This window comes from Macrotis lagotis, chromosome 2 (assembly GCF_037893015.1).
Source record: "Macrotis lagotis isolate mMagLag1 chromosome 2, bilby.v1.9.chrom.fasta, whole genome shotgun sequence".
Classification (NCBI taxonomy): domain Eukaryota; kingdom Metazoa; phylum Chordata; class Mammalia; order Peramelemorphia; family Peramelidae; genus Macrotis; species Macrotis lagotis.
In genome coordinates this window covers 331,257,163-331,276,860 of record NC_133659.1, presented here as the reverse complement: position 1 = coordinate 331,276,860, position 19,698 = coordinate 331,257,163, and the positions used below count along the sequence as shown (strand labels likewise).

Sequence of the window (19,698 nt, the reverse complement as noted above, 5' to 3'; positions counted from 1 at the left end):
GAAGAATTGCTGTCCCAAAGAGGACAAGATTTGGAGTTGGAATCATTTTTAATATTTAATACAAAACATTAGTGCTGATTTTCTCATACACACATTGCTTTAGAGGGCAAACAAAAATAGCCAGCACACCAGGAGGAAGCCAGGACTCCTTCATCCTTCGCTCTGCTCCCCTGGCCTCTAGAACACACAGATTCACAGTGACTCTAGTCAACCCCACACAATGCACTGGTCTGATTTGGGTTTCTCCCCGTACAGTTCTCAATGAATGGTCTGGAGCACAATCCTGCTGACTTTAGTTCCCCCAGGACAAGTCAAGGGCACCCTTATTTGACAGCAGCTTAGCCATGGGGTTGGGGAAGCCAGAGCTGAAATCATCCTTGAACTCACTTGCATCAGAGTGGGAGAACTGAAGGAAAAAACCTCATGCCAGTGGAGGTGGAGGGCAGAGCTGAAAGATGGACACCTCTTGAGAGGGGGGTAGGGAGGATTCTGCCCATAGTATTGAGATGTTTCAACATGCCCCCAAAAACCCAGAAAAAAACAAAAACATTTCAAATAATCAACAGTTCCAAAACAGCTGAATTTGAAACTCCCCCTCTCAAACAGTCAGATGCAGCTGATCCTCTTTAAATTTTTCCAGGAAGGGGAGGCAAGGTCCCTGACATCCCTCCAGACAATCCTGTATTAGGACCAAGGAGTATCTGTAAGAAAAAGGAAAGAGTCACAAGGGAGCCAAGAGCCACCCTGGCCCCATCATACATGACCACGTTCAGCTGATACCTGAGTGACGGACCTCTGAATAAACCCTTGGGATCACCTAATCCAGGCCCCTGTATTTGACAGACATTCCGACACAGACTTGGTCAGTGGGAGTCAGAGTCTGGGAATTGCAATAAATGACCAGACATCTCTACTAGCTCTCGGACTGACACGTTTGCCCGTGGGTGTGCGAGTCGACATTCATTCTAATGGATGAATCCCGCCTTCAGGGTGCCAGAGGGTCTATCAGGGCCCTGGGCTAAAACCACCCTGCAGGCCCTCACCTGCCGCTGCTGCAGTTGCTGCTGCTGCTCCATCTGTAGCTTCTCCGTTTCAAAGACAACCGGAAGAATGAGGATCATGAATGAGGTGGTCCCGATCCACAAAGCTGCCCTGGAGAACCTGGCCCAGACCACAGGAAGACAGGATGGGCCTGGCACGTGGCATGCTGCCGTGCCCACCCTGCCCAGAAAAGCAAAGCCTCTAGGCTTCCTTGGAGGCTCTGAAGGAAACCCGTGCTTTAATGAGTGAGCCTCGCTTGCTTTTTCTGTAAAGCATGCCAGCTTCGGGCGCCTCAGGAGCCCTCTCGAGTGTGTCAAAGCAAGGTGGAGCGGTGGGGGGGCTGGGAGGCCCGGGCTGGCACCGGACTGGCACCGGGCTGGCACCGGGCCGGCTCGGGGCAGCGGCTCACCTGTACATCTTCTGGGCCACGGTGAGGGAGAGGTCAAAGGTGGCTCCCGCGGCGGCCCGGACGCTCTCGGGGAACATCTCCGTCAGGCCCCACAGTCTCTCGGCCAAGGTCTCGTCAAGCTGCAGGATTCGGGGGAGAAGATGAAGGCCGCGGGGTTCCGGGCCCGTCGGGCGCCGCCCGTGCCTCAGTGTCCCCCTCGGTCCAGGAGGGCCCCTCGGCTGCGGGTCTGCCCGCGGCTCTCCCTGGCCCCCGCCCCGGCTCACGGCGGGGGGCGCCCCCGGGGGTGACCTCGGCCCCGGCCCCCGGCCCCCGCGCGCCGCCCCCCGCCCCGCCGCACCTCCTCGTCGTCATCCTCCTCCAGCTCCTCCTCGGCCTTGTCGCCGTCGGCCTTGGGCAGCGGCTCGTCCGCCGAGCCCGGCGCCAGCGCGCCCGCAGAGGCGGCGGAGGAGGCGGGCGAGGCGGCGGCCATGACTCCAGGGGACACCGGAAGCGGAAGGGAGGAGGCGGGGCGGGGCGGGCCCGAGCGGCGCCCCGGGGGCGGGGCCGGGGAGGGAGGGCGCCCCCGCGCGGCCGGGAGGGAGGGAGCGCGAGGGGGAGATCAGGGAGGGGCACCCGGGAGCGGGGCCGGGGAGGGAGGGCGCCCCCGCGCGGCCGGGAGGGAGGGAGAGATCGGGGAGGGGCGCCCGGGGGCGGGGCCGGGGAGGGAGGCGGGGCCAGGGAGGGCGCCCGGGGGCGGGGCCGGGGAGGGAGGGCGCCCCCGCGCGGCCGAGAGGGAGCGCGTGGGGGAGATCGGGGGAGGGGCGCCAGGGGGCGGGGCCGGGGAGGGAGGGCGCCCCCGCGCGGCCGGGAGGGAGGGAGGCCGGGCCCGAGCGCGAGGGAGAGATCGGGGGAGGGGCGCCCGGGGGCGGGGCCGGGGAGGGAGGCGGGGCCGGGGAGGGCGCCCGGGGGCGGGGGCGGGGCCGCCGCCGCGTGTGCCGGCCTGGGCGGGGCCCCGTCTGTACGGCCTTAGGGGTCACGCCTCGGGCGCCCGGATGGGGGCCGCCGCGCCCCGCCCCCCGCGTCTCCGGATCAGTCCCGGGCCGGCTTGTTCTCTCTGCGCCTTCATTGGCTGGCTTGGTTGTCGATTGTACCTTCGGCGTGCCGATTGGCCGAGTCTCTTCCGCGTGTTGTTTTCCCGCCCCCGCCAGCGGCTGGCGCCGGCCTTCCCGCGGCGCTTCTGCTTAAGATGGGGGAGGGGCGGATCCTGGGGGCCGGGCCCGGGCATGGGGGGCCGGGCGTTGGCTTCCTGCCCCCTGCCCCTAGCTCAGTGCTGGGGTCAGCCCTCGGGCACTATTCGTTTTTAAAAACATCTTTGTATTTTATTTAAGGCCGCGGGGTTCAGTGACTTGCCCAAGGCCACACGGCTAGGTCATTATGGAGCGTCTGGGGCGGACTCGAACTCAGGGCCTCCCGACGCCAGGGCCGGGGCTCCAATTCACGGAGCCCCCTAGCTGCGCCCCTTCCCCATCCACGTCCTTGAAGCTGCTCCGAGGCGCAGCGCTGTCCCAGCCCCTTCCCACGGGGGGCTTTCCTTGCAGACCCCTCCCCGCGCCTCTCCCAGTCTGAAGCCAGTCTGTTCCGAGACAGCAGCGGGCAGGGCCCCGGCCCTGGCGTCGGGAGGCCCTGGGTGCGAGTCCGGCCGCAGACGCTCCCTAATGGCCTCGCCGCGTGGCCTTGGGCAAGCCACTGAACCCCACTGTCTTGCAGAAACCAAGAAATAAAGATCTTATTCCTTGCCATACAAGACAGGAAGTCATGTGAAAAGGTTGTGCAAATAATTGATCAGAATTTGACTAAAATTTGAATAGATTCTGAAAAGTTTTGTAATTTGATTTGGGTGTGTGTGTGTGTGTGTGGGTGTGTTAAAGTTATGAACTCTTTCTGGGGGTCTGGAACCCAGAGGTGAAATGGCCTGGGATGGCTTCGTGTTTGGGGTAGATCGAATTCTAGCATCATCAAAGTGAGCACAGAACCGGTTTGGGCAGCTGTCTTGGAATAATCATATCTTTTCTTTCAGAACAAAGGATGGAAGCTGAAAAATCCTATTCTGCTATTAACTGTTTTAAATACATAGATACATGTATATAACTTAAAATGCTACATTAATAACCCAAAACGCTATTTGACAAGTGGGAACAATAAGATCTACTGGCAACTGAGTTCATTTCTAGCCTCAATCTAAATGAAAATTCAAAAATAAACGAATTATTTCTTTGTTTGGATTTTGGATTTAATTATCTAAAAAGACTAATTTAAAATGAATAAGCAAAAGCAGATTATTAACTGATTTTGGTTGTCATAATCTTTAAGATTTCAGGACCTAGCTCCTTGCTAGAGCATTTTTAAAAGTAAAAGTAATGGGGTGGCTAAATGGTGCAGTGGATAGAGCACCTGCCCTGGAGTCAGGAGGACCTGAGTTCAAGTTCAGACTCAAACACTCAACAATGACCTAGCTGCGTGGCCTTGAGCAAGCCACTTAACCCCACTGCCTTGCAAAAAAAAAAGTAAAAGTAACTTGGTTTTACTTAGAAACTGCAAAGATAATCTCTCCCTTTACAAATCAGTTAATAAATTGGGTTTAGATTAGGAGAAAGAGTTCAAGTAACTATCTGCAGGAAGCTTTTTGAAGCTCTACACCTTGGTTTAGCAGGAAAGCAAATTCCTGGGTCATTCTGTGTTCACCAGTTGGTTCGATTTTCAGAAAGGAAAACTTTTGAATTTTGAAGGGAAAAGAAATGGGATTACTTCAATTAAGAAATTTGAAGTTTAAACTATCCAATATTTTAAAATTTATTTATATATATATATATATATATATATATATATATATATATAGGCTGATCTATGCATTACTAAAAATACATATTAACAAATTTTTGTGTTTTTAGAAGGCATAATTGTGAGCATATTTTGTTCTAAATGTTATAGTATTAATACTGACAAATGTAATACCTACGATTATTAAAGGATAGATTCTCTCATGAATTAAACATGTGAGAATTTTAAATTGTACTGTTGACCACAAACATCTTTTTTGACTATTTATGTATATTGCTTACCATAACTCCATTGTAAGTAAAATAAATGTATCTGGTCCTAGGTTGTAATTAGTGACATTCATTTTGCATGTAGGGATTGAAACTAATATATATTTCTCAATTGAAGAAATGTGTTCAAAAGGAAGTTTATTTAAAGTTATTCTGGTTATGATTTATAAAGTTTTTAAGATTATTAACTGAAGTACAAAGAATATCTTGTAATTCTAAAAAGGAAGTTTTAGAAATATCTTTTTTTTTAGATTTTTTGCAAGGCAATGGGGTTAAGTGTCTATACCCTGAAGAGATAATGAAAAAGGGTAAAAACATCACTTGTACAAAAATATTCATAGCAGCCCTGTTTGTGGTGGGAAAGAAGTGGAAATCAAATAAATGTTCTTCAATTGGGGAATGGCTTAACAAACTGTGGTATATGTATGCCATGGAACACTATTATTCTATTAGAAACCAGGAGGGATGGGAATTCAGGGAAACCTGGAAGAATTTGCATGAACTGATGCCGAGTGAGATGAGCAGAACCAGAAAAACATTATACACCCTAACAGCAAAATGGGAGCAATGATCAACCTTGATGGACTTGCTCATTCCATCAGTGCAGCAACCAGGCACAATTTGGGGCTGTCTGCAATGGAGAATACCATCTGGATCCAGATAAAGAGCTGTGGAGTTTGATCAAAGACCAAGGACTATTACCTTTAATTTCAGGAAAAAAAACCCCATTATCTTACTATGTAATTTTGCTCTCTCTTATACTTTATTTTTCTTCATTAAGAATATAATTTCTCTTTCATCACATCCAACTGAGATCAATGTATAACATGGAAACAATGTAAAGACTAACTGAATGCCTTTGGGGGGGGAGTGAAATTAGGGGAAAAATAGTAAAATTCAAAATAAAATCTCAAAGTAAAAAAGAAGTCACCTAGGATATTCTAATTGCTTCAAAGGATTCTAAAAACACTGATTTGTATTTGTCTCTTTTTAATCATGGTTAATAACATATTCTATAAAAATGTTTTTATAGAGCCTGGTACTAGAATCACTTGGGATTATTTTTTGTTACATCTCAAATTTATATTTCATTTTTAAGCACAGTCCTTGTGTGTAACAAAAGAATGAGCTGTGAGTTTCTGTGATATATTATTGTTGCCACTATAAGATTAGTCACCACACAGCATATTATGATACTTTAGAAATTTAGAGCTAAATCTTCATCTAATTATAGGAAATTGCTATAAAAGACCTCATGCGACTGAAAATTGACCTCCTGAGTTTGAATCCAATTATTAAGGAAATTTAGGTTGGACTGATGCCTGAGGCTGGCAAGCCTATGGGTTCAGGCATGGACACGGCAGGTGACAAACTCACTGGGAAAGTCTGGGAAAGTGATTTTTCAACAAGCTTTGAAGTTAAGATGTTCCTAACTTGGTTTCTCAAATATGACATTTGAAAATGCCAAGACTCTCCATCTTTATATCTATATCTGTGCTTTCAGCTATCTAATTCTAATAGCCAGTAGGCTAGTGTATAGCCTTGGCATCTGTTGTTAGCTACATGCTCCTATGAGAATTAAGATCTTTTAGCTTTTCAAAGGTGTGGTTCAGTGGTTCTAGATTCCTTACATTGTCACCCGAAATCATCTAGAGGCAAAGTTGGGTCACTAGTGTGTGAGTGACTATGCCATTTTGGACATTTTTCTCTCTGGTAGCTCAGAGATTATTACTGACATCCTCTCCTCCCATAACAGCTTCATGAAGAATGGGCTCTAAATCCAAGGCTATAGATGATTACCATGTGTTTATTTAGCCATGTCCATGTGGTTGCCCCAGGGGACTATAAACCTCTGAGGGTAGGGCCTTGGACTCCTCAGCACCTGGAGCCCAGGATGTGGCCCAATGGTCCTGAGCTGGGCTGCCCAGCAGGTAGAGGGTGCATGGGGCATGTGGTGGCTGGACCACACCCTTGGATTCTCAACTAGTTTTGTTGGCACAATCCTCTAGGCATGCCGTCCACTGCTGTTGTCACCTCCTGGCACAGTGATCTGCCCCTAACGAGAGGCCTGGCAGATGGGGAAAGAGAAGGTCAAGTGCCAGAGGCCCCTAGGAGGGCCAGCTCTTGTGTCAGCTCCTACAGGAGCTGATGGCTCTCATTTCCCTTCTGCTGGGCTGGGAGGGAAGCCTGAAGCCCTCACTGGAATGGTGGCAATCCTTGGATCTGATCCATAGCGCTCCCCAGCCCCTAAGAGAAACGGGGCATACCCTGAACAGGAAGCATCCACCAAATGGCCCTGCTCATCCTTCGTCCACCAGAGCTATGGCTCCACCTGCCTTTGGGGCTCCACACCCAGCCCACCGGGGGCAGAATGATGATGGCCTCACAAAGACTGATTTCATCATCTTTAATAAAAAAGTTAATGATAAAAACTAGAAAACCTGCACCAGAAGACAAGCAACCAGGGGCAGCAGGACTGGATGAGTTGCTGAAGCCTCCAAGCTGCTATCTAGGAGAGGACAGACCAGAGCTGGACTTGGCTGCAGCCAAGAAGAAGCATGCTGCCGACCCATGTGAGCCACACACCTCGGGGGGAAGAATCGGACAGGTCCACTCTCTCCCTCCATTGGCTCAGCTCTGGCGGGGGGGCTTCGCCACATCTCCCCAAGGTTCCCAGGGTCTAGATCGGGTCCCCGTCCCCTCCTGCACACTGGTGTCCTCCACCAATAGGATGTGTCCACCAGGGCCAGCCCTACCTCTTCCCTAACCCTTCCATCCTGGAGACTGGCGCCTCTAACATCACTTCCTCCTCCGACTCAGGCTCTTCAGCTCATCCAGTTCTTTCTCCATGAGATGGGACTCGGCTGTGGTCTCGGACAGCTGGAGAGAATGAGGGAGATATTCACCGTGAGGCTGGGCCTGAGGCTCCTGGGTCCCTGCTGGCTCTGCCTTCTGGAGATGGCAGATCCCCTTGCGGGGGATCTGGAAGCCAGGGCAAAGGCTCCTGACAGGAAACACCTCGTTCGGCCTGAAGGTACAGCTGCTTCTAAGGGAAGATTTTTCTGACCATCTGAGGCCCATGTCAGGAATAAAGAAAAAAAGGCAGATATTTAAGGGCTCCACAAAGGACAGTGATGGGATGGGGGAACTCTTATGAGGCTATCAGCCTATCAGGGTAGGAAGCACTGTGCCCATTTTCCCTTACCACTCAAATGGTTCTGGTGGCAGGTGACAGACTTGTCTTCCACAGCAGCCCCTACCTGGTCCTCCCGATGCCAGCAGCATGCCCAGGCCCAGCCCCTCACCATGTCCAGCAGAATGTCCACTTTGAGTCGTAGGAGATTGTTCTCTTCTTCCAGTTGCTGGTTCCTCTTCCGCAGTCGCTGGGTCTCCCTACGGTCCCCTACCCCACAGGCTCCTGACTCTGGGGGAGAAGAGAAGCCAGATCCATGAGGGCCTCCCTCCCCAGGCAGAAGCCTCAAGGGGCAGCCCATGCTTCTCACCTGCTATCCACTGGCCATTTTCAAACTTCAGGCTCTGCCCAGCCAGGTTCATGGTTGGCGTTCCATAGTCCAACCCCAGTTCAACCTCCCGAGTAGATCTGTCTAGCTGTGGGGGACAAACAGATCAGACTGGCACACCAGGAGCTCTTCATAGAAAGACTCTGGCATGGAAGAACTAGTGGCCCAACAGAGGGTTTCAAAGTGGCCTTGAAGGCTGGTTCTGCAACCAGTGCTTTGTGAGCCTGGGATTCAGTTTATTGCTTTAAAAATGGAGTGAATGCTCCTCAGCTGTCTCAAGAGTTGTTAGTGAAGGACCCCCCAGATGGCCGCAGATGGCCGCAGCCGGCCCCCTGTGTGCTAGCCCAGAAAACGACAACCAGTCATCCCCTTGGCCACCTGACACCCGACGGGGCTTTGCCATCATTACCCTCCCTTCATGCACAAGACCCACTTTGGTCCTTACAAGACAGAGATGTGAGGCCAGGAACTGTAGCCCCCATTCTGAGGGGTGGATACCGAGGCTCAGAGAGAGTTAGTCTCCAGAGTCACAAAGTTAGTGATCAAAGTAATAGCTCTTTTTTCAACTATGTCAACCATGGATAAAGAATTTTTCTTCTGGAGCACCAGAAGATGCAGTGAATAGAGCACCGGCCCCGGAGTCAGGAGGACCTGAGTTCAAATTTGACCTCAGAAACTTAATAATTACCATGCCTTGCAAAAACAACCCAAACAAACAAAAAAAGAATTTCCTTCATCCTAGCCTTACTTCTCTCATTAGGAAGAGTTGGAACAAGCAGATTTCCTATTATCCTCCCTTTCTCTCTCTCTCTCTCTCTCTCTCTCTCTCTCTGCCTTGGCTTCCTTCCTGCCCTGCCCCACTTATCCCCATTCCCCTCCGGAAGTTACTTAGCTATTTTGTATTTGCTAACACCTTATGCCTCTAGTAGAAAGTAAGCTCCCTAAGGGTAGGGATTTCCTTTTGGTCTCTGTTAGCCAGGGGCACTTAAATGGTTTTCTATGGCCTCCCTCTCAGAGACTGATTCACCAGGATGACTTTAAAAGCATTAACTACCCTCTCATTTTTCACTTTTATGAATCTAGATTTTTTATAATTCTTTTTGCTTCAGATTAAACTGTTCTTGGGCCCCCTGCACCTCTTGGCCTGCCTTCCTTGGAACATGGCCTGAGCTAAGAGGAGGATTTCTGAAGCCTCTAGTGTCAGACACCACTCAAGAGAACTGGCACATATGTCCGTGTGGGGGTCCACTCGTACATCCTCTCCACATATGCAGACACACACAAATTCAAGGTGATTTTAGAGGGGTGGCCCTATGCAGCTGAGGGGACTGGATGGGGACATCGAGCAGGGGAGCCTGAAGCCCCGGCATCCAGAGCCGAGTCCCATGTCCCGGAACTGGCCTGACCGAGGCTGAGCACAACAGGCTCCAGACACTTAATAAGTGCCTAGCTGTGTGACCTTGGGCAAATCATTTAACCTCATTGCCTTGTTAACCCCCCCCAAAAAAAACCCAAATCAAGTTCCACGTGCATGGCTTTAGAGAAGGCTCGCCCAAATCCAAGGAGCTGCATGAGCCTCACTGAGGCCAGCGGCTCCAGGGGAAGAAGGGCTGATTGAGGAGAGCGAGGCCCTGGTCTCTCTGCGGATGCTTGATTCTGTGTCCATGTTTCCTCCATGAAGACCCAGCCTTCTGGAGAACAGGCCATTTTCCTCTGACACTTCTGGGAACCTTCCTTAATTTTCCATACTGAAGGCTACTCTTGGAGACCACAGGCTGCCCAGAAGCTACTGCCCAGCACCTCCACCCATGAAATCCCAGGCTCCACTTGTTATCCCCGCCACAAAGTCACAGTGTCCCCTTGAGGGTTGGGAATGGGCTGCTCTACTCATCCCACATCAAACTATTGGAATAGGCCATTCTGGAGACCTGCCAAGACGGTGCCATCAAAGCCATTTGATACTAAGTCTGGGGAACAGAGTAGGAAATAAAGTTGGGTAATAAATACTGTTTTTTAATTTTTTTAATTAACCAGCTGCAACTATGCAATGAGGCATATTTTCTTATATGACAAATGGGTTGTAAAGACAGTTCCCCTAGAAAGAAGCCCCCAAGCCCTCTGAGCAAAATCAAGGCATCCTAAGCTCTCCCAGAACTACCTGCAAGGACACTTCTGCCGCCTAGTCTAGCAAGGTGAGACCTGCCCCCCTCCACTCACAGAATGCAGATTGGAGAGAGAGGCAGACTTCCGAGGGGGTGTCTTCTTGGGACTGAACGTATTCCCGAAGAGGGGCATCTCTGCTGGCCTCCCAGTATGGCTCCACCTTCTCCTAGAACCCAGGGAAGAATGCAGAGGGAAGTTAGGTGATGGCTCTGGGTGGCCTCTGGGCTGAAGTCACAAGGACACCCTGGTCCAGAACCCACCGTCACTTTTCTCACCCCAAGATGCTTTTTTAGCTCCTGGATTTCTCATGGTACAAGGCCAAGTGCTTTCCCTTCATTAATAATTTCAGTACCAACAGTAGGCACTCAGGAAAGGTGTGCCAACCCCACGGGCAGGAATATACTGGTCCATTACTGAACTTACTGAGTTAAGTTGGCAAATGGCAGAGAAAAGGAAAAGAGCACAGGACATGGAGTCAGAAGAATGGGGCTAAATCTATCTGCTTGTGCCTCAGTTTCCTGATAAACAAAGCCAGTGATGAAAAGGCTTTCATTGGTCACCTGATGGGTTAGGGTTCTTCTGAGGCAGTCCAGGCAGGGGAAAGACCAGAAGGACGGAGGCCCGGCCAGGATGCTTGGCCTCAGGTCAAACAGGGAAGGAGCGACATGTTGGGATCTGAGCCCAGTCTGTGGGCTCGACGTGCTGGGCTCTGACTCAAATGTTCCCCCGACACTCAGGAGCGCCCAAGCCTGCCCTCCCCGAGTGAGCTTTTCTTGTCTATTCGTTTCCTCCATTTTAATCACTGGTAATAATAACAACTCCCCCATCTATTGTTCCTGGGAAGAATGCCACCAGGGGCATTTAAGCATAAGTGGGCATGAAGAAGGAATCATCACCCAATTTCTCCCTGGACCCACTTAACCCGCATCGAGGAGTTGACAAACCGCCAACTGCCAAGGTTTGGAGGTGGCGGCTGGGTTAGGGTCCTCCCGGAACTCCCCGTTGCTGAGCTTTACCCCATTTGACCCAAAGCGATCCTGAGATACTGTGAAATATGAGTGGCTGCACCACTGCTGTTTCTGACCAGCGTGTCCAGACACGGCCTTCAGGTGCCTACGACATGCAGGGATGCAATGCAGACCCCAGAGAGCGGGGTGGGTGGACGGGGTCCCTGAAGGATGCCCACCTCGGAGAGGGCGGCGAGCTCATGGAAGCGCATCTGGACATGGGGTGGCGAGGACTGCAGCCTCAGAGCTGGGGGGCCCCAGGGTGACCTCCCTGAAACCTGTGCCCCCGACCCCGGGGAGCCGAGAGAGGCGGGCCCCAGTCACCGCCAGCACGCCAGTCCTGCGCTACGCCCGACACCGAGGGTTCCCCAATACCCCCAAGGGGGCTAGGAGCCAGGGCGAACCCTTCTGTGGGCCATGTGCTGGCAAGGGCGGAGAGCTTTACCATCCCGCCCTCCCAACAACGTGGGAGCAGGGAGATGCTGAGCCCCATGTGGCAAGTGGGGAAACTGAGGCAGCGGCTTCGCCCGGGGCTACACAGCCGGGAGGCATGAGGCTGGCTTTGGACGCGGGTCTTCCCGGCCCTGGGCATCCATGCGGACCACCTACGCGTATTCGTTTAAAACAGGACCATTAAGCGCCCGTGTGCCTGGGGGTGCTGGGGGTGCCCCGGCACGAGTACCCCTGCCTGCCGACACAACTGCGTGTACACGCAAAAGCGTCGGCGTGCAAGTATTAAGTGCCTGCTGTCTGCCGGCCCTCGGGAAGCTCACAGTCTATCGAGTCAAGTTCACGCAGACCCCTCGGGCCCGTGCACAGATGGGGCGCCTGCTGTGTGCCCGGCCCGGGCGGGGCCAGGTAAGACTCACCTGCGGGGCTCCGCCTGCGCCCGCCGGGCCCAAAGTCCAGGGAGCGCCGGCCCACTCGCTGCGCATGCGCGGCCCCGCCACGGGCTCTACCACCGCCGGGGGGGGGGGACTCGGCGGACAGGCGGCGGTTTGTCAGAGACATGGCGCTACTGCCGTCGGATTCCGAAAAGGTCCTCGGGAAGAGCCCATGAGGGTCAGCTCGCGCAGGCTCCCGGGCACCAAGAGGGCACCGGGGGGCGCCGTCCTGCCGCCGTGCCCCCCGCGCCCGCTGGGCTCGTCCGCGGCCCCACAATAGGCGCTCGCGAAGGCGCGCCCCCGGCTCGCCATAGTAACGGCGGCCCGGCGTCTCTGCTCGGGCACGCGCACGCCGGCGGAAGGCCCCTTTCCGGGGGGCGGGATTCCCGCGGGCCGCGCAGGCGCGTTCTCCGCTCGCGCGCCCGACGGCGGCCGCCGAGGGCCAAAGCGCCGTCGCCGCGGGAACGCCGGAACTCACAGTGGGCCGGACCCGCGATGGCTGCCTGCCTCGGCCGCCCGGCCCCGCCGGGGCCGCTGCCGCACGGTGCCGAAGGGGCCACCGGCGGCCGGGGGGGGCCGGGCCTCGGGGCAGGTAGCGGCCGCCCCTGCCCACGTGAGCGCCGGCCGCCCGCCTTTCACGACGGCGCCGCGCTTTACGGCTCCTGGCCCCGCCTCCCGCGTTCCGTCCCCGCCCCCACCCGGGCCGGGCCTCTGAGGCCCCGCGTTGGGGGCGGGGCTCCGCGGGGTATACAGCCGGTGCTCACCGAGCGCTGTGTGGGCGGGTAAAGGGGGAGGTATGCAGTAGGTGCTTCCGCAGTGTTGGCCGGAGCACGGAAGTGCCCGTATGTTGGAGGTAAAGTGAGTGCACGGAGATGAGTCCGGTATGCAGTAGGTGCTAGCGAAGTGCAGGCAGGAGCAAGTGACAGGCCGGTGTCCAGACTTCTGGACCCAGGACCCCTGGAACGGATGGATTGTCTGGGTGACGGGAAGTGTCAGACGGCAGGGGCGGGGGGCCGGGACCACCAGGAATGGGCAGTTATGAAGGGCCTACTGCATGCCCCGGCCTCGAATCCTTCCTGTGCTGACCCCTCCTTGGGCTGAATAAGTGAATGAGTAAATGAATAAGTGAGTGAGTAAATGAATAAGTGAGTGAGTAAATGAATAAGTGAATGAGTAAGTGAATAAGGGAATGAGTGAATGAGTAAGTGAATGAGTGAATGAGTAAATGAATAAGTGAATGAGTAAGTGAATAAGGGAATGAGTGAATGAGTAAGTGAATGAGTGAATGAGTAAATGAATAAGTGAATGAGTAAGTGAATAAGGGAATGAGTGAATGAGTAAATGAGTAGCGGGAGAGCGACAGCCAGTGTCTGACTGGAATGAAGGGAGAGAAGGTGGGGGAGCCAGAGGTGCAGGCGGGCCAGGGAGAGCTTTGGAGCCTGTGGGCAGACCCTTCCTCAGAACCTCAGTTTCCCCTCCCGTTAGACACACAGAATGCTCCCCAAGGTCCCCGGCGGCTGTTGGTCCCGTTCAGAAACAGCAGGAGTCGTCCCTGAGGAGGAAGCCGCCCTCGTGGGAGCTGCCTGTAGTGGGGGGCCTCTCCATAGCTGGGCCCCCAGAGGGGAAGCTGGCCCAGGGCCTTCTGCCACCTTTGTGGAAACGGTTTCCAGGATGGGGCCGAGCGTCGACGGTGCCCCTGGAGGTCTGGTCTAGCCTCACCACAAGACAACTCACCACCAGGGTCTCAGTCCCGGGGTCACAGCCGCTGCCATCCCCAAAAGGAATCCCCCGCTGTACCGTCCATGTCCCAGGAAAGGGGAGCCCAACCCTCCCTCGGCAGCCCATGCCACCCGGGGCAGCCCTCGTTTGGCCTCTTGACCCGGCCCCTCCACAGGCCCTGGTTCTGCTTCCTCTTCTTGTCCCTTCTCCACTGACAGCCCTTCAGTCTTGCCGGCAGCTCTGGAGACCCTCCCAAGCGCCCATCTTCACATAGGGCGGCTGTGAGGCTCTTCCCCATCCTGCTTGCCTTACTCCCAGGGCGTGCCCGGGGGCTGGGGGCCTCTTTGCTGAGGGAAGCCTCCTCTCCCTAGAAGAGGTGCCGCCGGGCATGGGCTCCATAAGGGGGGCAGTGGTTAGTGTCCCTGGGCTGATGGATACTGGTGAGAAGGGACACTAGATGGGACCAGCATGGCAGAATGGGGAGTCAGGAGATGGGGACTCTGGGCCAGCCCCCACCCCTCACTGGGCCTCAGTGTTCTCCTACCTAAAATAAGACCCTCCACAGATAGACACGGAGGAATATGGGCATGTCTCTAGACAGGAGGATGGGACCTGAAACTGGGAGTCTCTTTTTTGTAATTTTATTTAAGACAATGGGGTTAAGTGACTTGCCCAGGGTCACACAGCTAGGCAATTATGAAGTGTCTGAGGTCAGATTTGAACTCAGATCCTCCTGACTATCCACTACACCATCTGGCTGCCTCCTTGGGAGTCTCCTCTGAATGACGTGCTATTCCAATAACTTATCAAAGAGAACTGCTCAAACCTCAGTTCTTGCCAGGTGCCTGCTTTTATGAACATGAGGACAACCAGAGCCAGGCGGTTTCTGCCACACTTCTCTCTCTGGCGAGGCCCATGTGCTTCTGTGACAGCTGACACGCTTGGCTCTGGTCACTTCAGGCCTTCTCTGCCGTGCAGTTAAAATAAAAGCGCTTTAATAGCCCCTGGTCCTCTCTGGACAGCCCTGTGACCTCCCCTCCCCCACGGAAAGACAAAAAATCAAGTCCTGTAACTGTGGCATGATCAGAGTCCCACGGTGGCCCTGCCCGAGCACTCAGCCGCATGCCCCAGAACTTCCAGGTGTGCAGCCGCTGGTCCTGGCACATGAAGCAAGGCGCCATTTGCACAAGTCACCTTGTTTTGCTTGTTGTCATTTTTATCTAATGTTTTGAGGTGATTTTCCATGTCTGTGGATGTGGATTACTCATTTGTGCTCCCTTTGTTTTGGTTTTGTTTTTTTTCCTTTCTGTTTTTGCAAGGCAATGGGGTTAAGTGACTTGCCCAAGGCCACAGAGCTATGTAATTAAGTGTCTGAGGTCAGATTTGAACTCAGGTCCTCCTGACTCCAGGGCTGGTGTTCTATCCACTGCACCACCTAGCCGCCTCTTGGCTTTGTTTTTTGCAAAGCAGTGGGGTTAAGTGACTTGCCCAAGGTCACACAGGTAATTATTTAGTGGCTGAGGTCAAATTTGAATTCAGGTCCTCAGGACTCCAGGGCCGGGGCTTGATCCACTGCCTTGTTTCTTTACTACCCCTCCCTCCTCACTCTTGCTTCATTGTCTAAGCTGTGAAAAGGTGCTGCAATAGGTAAGGAGCAGCCTCGGGGAGAAGCCTACAGGTGACCTGTGGACACCTAGCCCCTCCCAGTCTGAGAATGGCAAGCAGAAGGGCCCATCTGCGCCAGGGCCCGTCTGTGCCAGTGTTGCCTAACCTCCTAGGTGTGTGTGAACTTGGATGGCAGAAGGAGGACTCTTGGGACTCCCTGCTCTTTGGTTTCTTTTCTAATCCTGTGCATTAACATGGTTCTGGGGGTGGTGCACATGTTTCCCCAAGTGGACTGTCCCATCTAGTCTACACCATCCTGGTCTGTACCATCTAGTCCAACTGCCCATTTTATGGATGAGGAAGTTAAGACTCCACAAGCTGAGGTGATTTGCCCAGGAATTCAGATTCAGCTCTGGCTCCAAATCCAGGTTAGCCCTGCTGCCTTAGAGGCAGGGGGCCGGGGAGAGGACGCAGGCCAGAGTTCTGAAGTCTTGATGCCCCTATCACCTTTCTCACCTGTTCTGCACTTCTTCTGGCCTAATGTCCCCCTCCTACAGATCAGACTGAGTCAGCTGAGTGAGCCCTGGGACCCCAGCCCACCTCTCCTGGTCTTTTCCCAGTTGGAGAACCGAGTGCCTCATGCTGGACTCTCCAGAGTGAGTCCCTGCGGACGTTGTCAGCTGCCCCCTGCACCGCAAGCCCAAGTGTGTGAGAGAGAAGACGCCCAGAGCCAGGTCAGTCTTACGTGCCACCAGCCCTGCCCTCCCCAAGTCTGGGGCTCTGGCACCCCCAGGCCAGTGCTGGAGCCAGTTCTGACAACAAATGACCCTGATGATTCCTGCAGCTAGTTGACCGGGCCCTGTGCCAATGAGGAAGCCGAGGGGGATTTCCCCCAAGGCCAGGCCCTGTGGCCAGGACCTTTGCTGTACTCCGGTGGCCCCGCTGGGGGGCTCCCCAACTCCCTTGAAGGGGTGCCCTCAAGGAGGAGTCGGGTCTGGCTTGGTCATTCCCACCCTTTGCTTTCCCCAGATGGTCCAGCTGATGCCTCAGGGAACATGGGGGTGGGGAGGTTGGAGCAGAGAACATGGCAGCTGGGCTGGGGGGGGCTTCAAGGAAACTTTCTGTCCATGCGCAGGAATGGAGCTGCCGCTCAAGACCAACATGTTGGAGCTCATCAACTTCAATGCTCTCCCGATGTTCCCTCTGGACGATGACCTGGCGATCTCGAACAGGGAGAGGGAGAGACAACATGAAGCGATGAAGGCTTACGTGAAGCAGAACCCTCCCTGTATCCGCTGCTGCTGCCCCCCCCCCGCCTCTGGGCCATAGAGCCAGAGCCCAGAATACACCCAGCCCTCGGGGTCCCCGCATCCTTGGCATCCCCCAGACTGGGGAAGGGGCTCCCCAAGGAGAACTGGCGCTTGGTCTTTGGCTGGCTCCATAGATGAGAGGTGACTCAAGGGATCTATGAGAAAATGACCTGGGGTTGGGAGGCAGGAGGCCTTCCAGTGTGTGGTAATGGTCCTCATGTGGGCAGTGTGGAGGGGTCGGGCCGGCTTAGCTCTGCTTCAGGGTCTCTTCAAGCATTTCTCCTCGTTCTCTCTTCCTAGAGTTCCTCTTAGATCTTTCCAGTGAAATCCGTCAGGCAAGGGTGGGAGCTCACGTGTCCGTGGCCCCCTATACCCACTCCCCACCAAGACTTTGGTGGCCAGTGGCCCCCAAACCACCTCTCTCCTCCTTTCTCACCATTAGGCCTAAGCCTGCTTGTGGCCAGTCTGACAAACGTGTGGAGGTGGTAAAGGTCAGGAAACCCCATATTTTACAGAAAGAAGGAGCTTCCCAAGGAGAGGGACCAGGGACTCTCTGGGAGACCTTGGCTCTGCCCTGCATTTCCCCGGGGGCCTTGGGCAGATCCTTTCCCTTCTTGGGGCTTCCGGCTCCCCTGGAGGAGGGCCCCACTCCCTCCGGTGCTCCTTAACAGACCTGTCAACAGCGTGTTTCGTGGGCTCCTTGGACAAGCTGAATACAAAGATTGCCCAGATCGACCTGAAGAGGAGACTTAAGATGAGCAGCAACCTCCTGGTGAGGGCAGGGCCCTGGGAAAGGGGGGCTTCCTTAAGCTTCCCTCTGGGTACCTCCTCCACTGCTATCAATTGTATCCCTTATGAGTTCGAAGCAGCATGGCATCATTGCAGATAGAAAGAGCTGGGTTCAAATCCTACCCTGGACAGGTGTAGGGCAAGTTACTGAACCTCTGAGTGCTTTAAATAAGTAGCAGAAAGGTGCCAACCTGTACTGGTGGAGGGATTTTCCTTCTTTTGGAGTTCCCTATGTCCAATTGAGGCCAGAGATTTTGTCCCTGGCCCTTCCCTTCCCCTTAAAGTGTCTTCCTGAGTTGTCATGTCTGGAATCTTGCGCCAGACTCCTGGGGACGAGTCCTCCTGACTTTAGATGGCCCTCAGAGGACAGACCAGGCCATCTACAGGCCTGTGCCGGCCTGGTCCGAGCTGGTGGTCCAAGAGGCAAGGGTCATCTCCGTGGCTGTGTTTCTCCAGGCTGTCATGGAGAAAGGAAGGCTTTAATGAAGGGATCGATTAACCATCGCTACCATTTTGCAGGATGTGAGCTAAAACTTCATGGTTATTTTGATTTACAGTTCTTGTATTATTAGTGACACAGAGAATTTTTTCATGTAGTTGTGAATAATCTGGAATTCTTCTTTTGAGAACTGTTCATTCATATTCTTAGAGCATTTCTCAAATGGGAATGGCTATTAGTCTCATATGTAGTCTCACATCTTGGATCCTTTGTCAGAAAAATTTGATAAAACAATATTTTTCCCATTTGGTCACTTCCCTTCTGTGCAGAAGCTTTTCAGTTTCAAGTAATAAAACGTCTATTTTATCTTTTAAAATGGCCACTATCTCTTGTTTAATTAAGAACAAATTTCTTTCCCATAACTGAGACGTGGATCATCTGTTTCTCTTCTATTTTTTTATAGTAAAGTCACATATCCCCGTTACTGTGGAAATGTGGTCAAAGATCTGAGTCTAATTTCTGCCAGAATACTTTCCAGGTTTCTCAGAAGATTTTTGTTTTATTTGCTTGTTTGTTTTTTTTAAATCAAAGAAGTTTCCCCTAGGGAATTGATATTTTCCACTTTATAAACACTGGGTAATTCAGTTCTGTTGTTTCTGAATCTCTCTGCTTTATAATAAAGTTTGCAGTTTGGAAATGCTATTTCCCCTTTGTTCTTACTCCTTGTCACCATTCCCCTGGATATTCTAAACCCTTTTTTTTTAGATTTTCTAAACCCTTTTGTAAAAAGTCAGTTTTGTTATTTTGTCACGTTCTAGAAAGTATTCCTTTGCTAATTTGATTGGTATAACATTAAGGGTAAGTTAGTTTTAGTGGTATTGTCATTTTTAGTATATTGGCGTGGCCTAACTGTAAGAATTGTCTATTTCTCCAGCTATTTAGATTATTCTTCATTTCTCTAAACAGCACTTTGTTTTTGATTTAATACAGCTATTTTGTGTACTTGGGTAATTGATCCCCAGATTTTTTTTACATATTTTGGAATGAGATTTCTCTATTTTTGCTTCTAGTTTTTTTATATGGAAATTATATTTGAGGCATTATTTTATAGTATGCAATGTTGCTGAAACTATGAATTGACTCAATTAGTAAAGGCTTTTTCTACTTCTATCGAGATGATCATATGGTTTTTGGAGATTTTACCTTCTACTATGATTAGTTATGTTGATCATTTCCCTAATATTGACTCATTCTTGAATTCCTATTATAAATCCCACTGGTCATAATGAATTATTTCTTGGGTAAATAACTATGGTCTGATAGGATTTCGTTTTAAAAATTTCCAGGTGGTTGGCTAGGTGGCACAGTGCCTTGAACAAGCCACTTAACCCAATTTGCCTTGCAAAAACAAACAAACAAACAAATAAATATTAAAATTTCCAGGCAATGTTCCTTAATTATATTGGCCTGTAGTTTTAAGTATTGGGACTGTATTTGTCCTGTAAAAAGAAGCTTAATGGAGTGTTCCCTTTCTCAGTTTTTTGTTTTGTTTTTTGTTTTGCTAGGCAATGGGACTTAAGTGACTTTGCCCAAGGTCACACAGCTAGGCAATTATTAAGTGTCTGAGGCTGGATTTGAACTCAGGTCCTCCTGACTCCAAAACCAGTGTTCTATCCACTGCACCACCTAGCTGCCCCTCCTTTCTCAGTTTTGGAGAATTTTTTA

General features: G+C 52.3%; 3 protein-coding genes across 9 annotated transcripts in view; 1 reads left to right on the top strand and 2 right to left on the bottom strand.

Annotated features, from left to right (window-relative positions):
- Positions 1-29: 29 nt before the first annotated feature.
- TOMM22 (translocase of outer mitochondrial membrane 22) lies at positions 30-1,951 on the bottom strand. The gene is made up of 4 exons (XM_074226945.1): positions 1,788-1,951; positions 1,451-1,569; positions 1,044-1,161; positions 30-701 (listed from the first exon to the last, which is right to left on the bottom strand). The coding sequence occupies exons 1-4, from the start codon at positions 1,917-1,919 to the stop codon at positions 627-629; spliced, it is 444 nt and encodes a 147-aa protein (XP_074083046.1). The 5' UTR covers positions 1,920-1,951; the 3' UTR covers positions 30-626.
- Positions 1,952-6,929: 4,978 nt separating this feature from the next.
- Positions 6,930-12,189, bottom strand: CBY1 (chibby 1, beta catenin antagonist). Of its 2 annotated transcripts, none has more exons than XM_074226942.1 (6): positions 12,097-12,189; positions 10,275-10,386; positions 8,040-8,145; positions 7,842-7,960; positions 7,293-7,416; positions 6,930-7,045 (listed from the first exon to the last, which is right to left on the bottom strand). In XM_074226942.1, the coding sequence occupies exons 2-5, from the start codon at positions 10,350-10,352 to the stop codon at positions 7,336-7,338; spliced, it is 384 nt and encodes a 127-aa protein (XP_074083043.1). In that variant the 5' UTR covers positions 10,353-10,386; positions 12,097-12,189; the 3' UTR covers positions 6,930-7,045; positions 7,293-7,335. The 2 variants fall into 2 exon arrangements, with proteins under 2 accessions (XP_074083043.1, XP_074083044.1); XM_074226943.1 differs by lacking the exon at positions 12,097-12,189 and adding an exon at positions 12,001-12,022.
- Positions 12,144-19,698, top strand: part of FAM227A (family with sequence similarity 227 member A) — a 33,109-nt gene continuing 25,554 nt past the window's right edge. For 2 of the 6 annotated variants that reach the window (XM_074226941.1, XM_074226936.1), the window contains exons 1-4: positions 12,688-12,964; positions 15,993-16,169; positions 16,571-16,723; positions 17,429-17,517. In XM_074226941.1, the coding sequence (XP_074083042.1) occupies positions 16,573-16,723; positions 17,429-17,517 (240 nt within the window). In that variant the 5' untranslated portion in view covers positions 12,688-12,964; positions 15,993-16,169; positions 16,571-16,572. The other 4 variants (XM_074226939.1, XM_074226940.1, XM_074226937.1 and 1 more) reach the window with 4 other exon arrangements.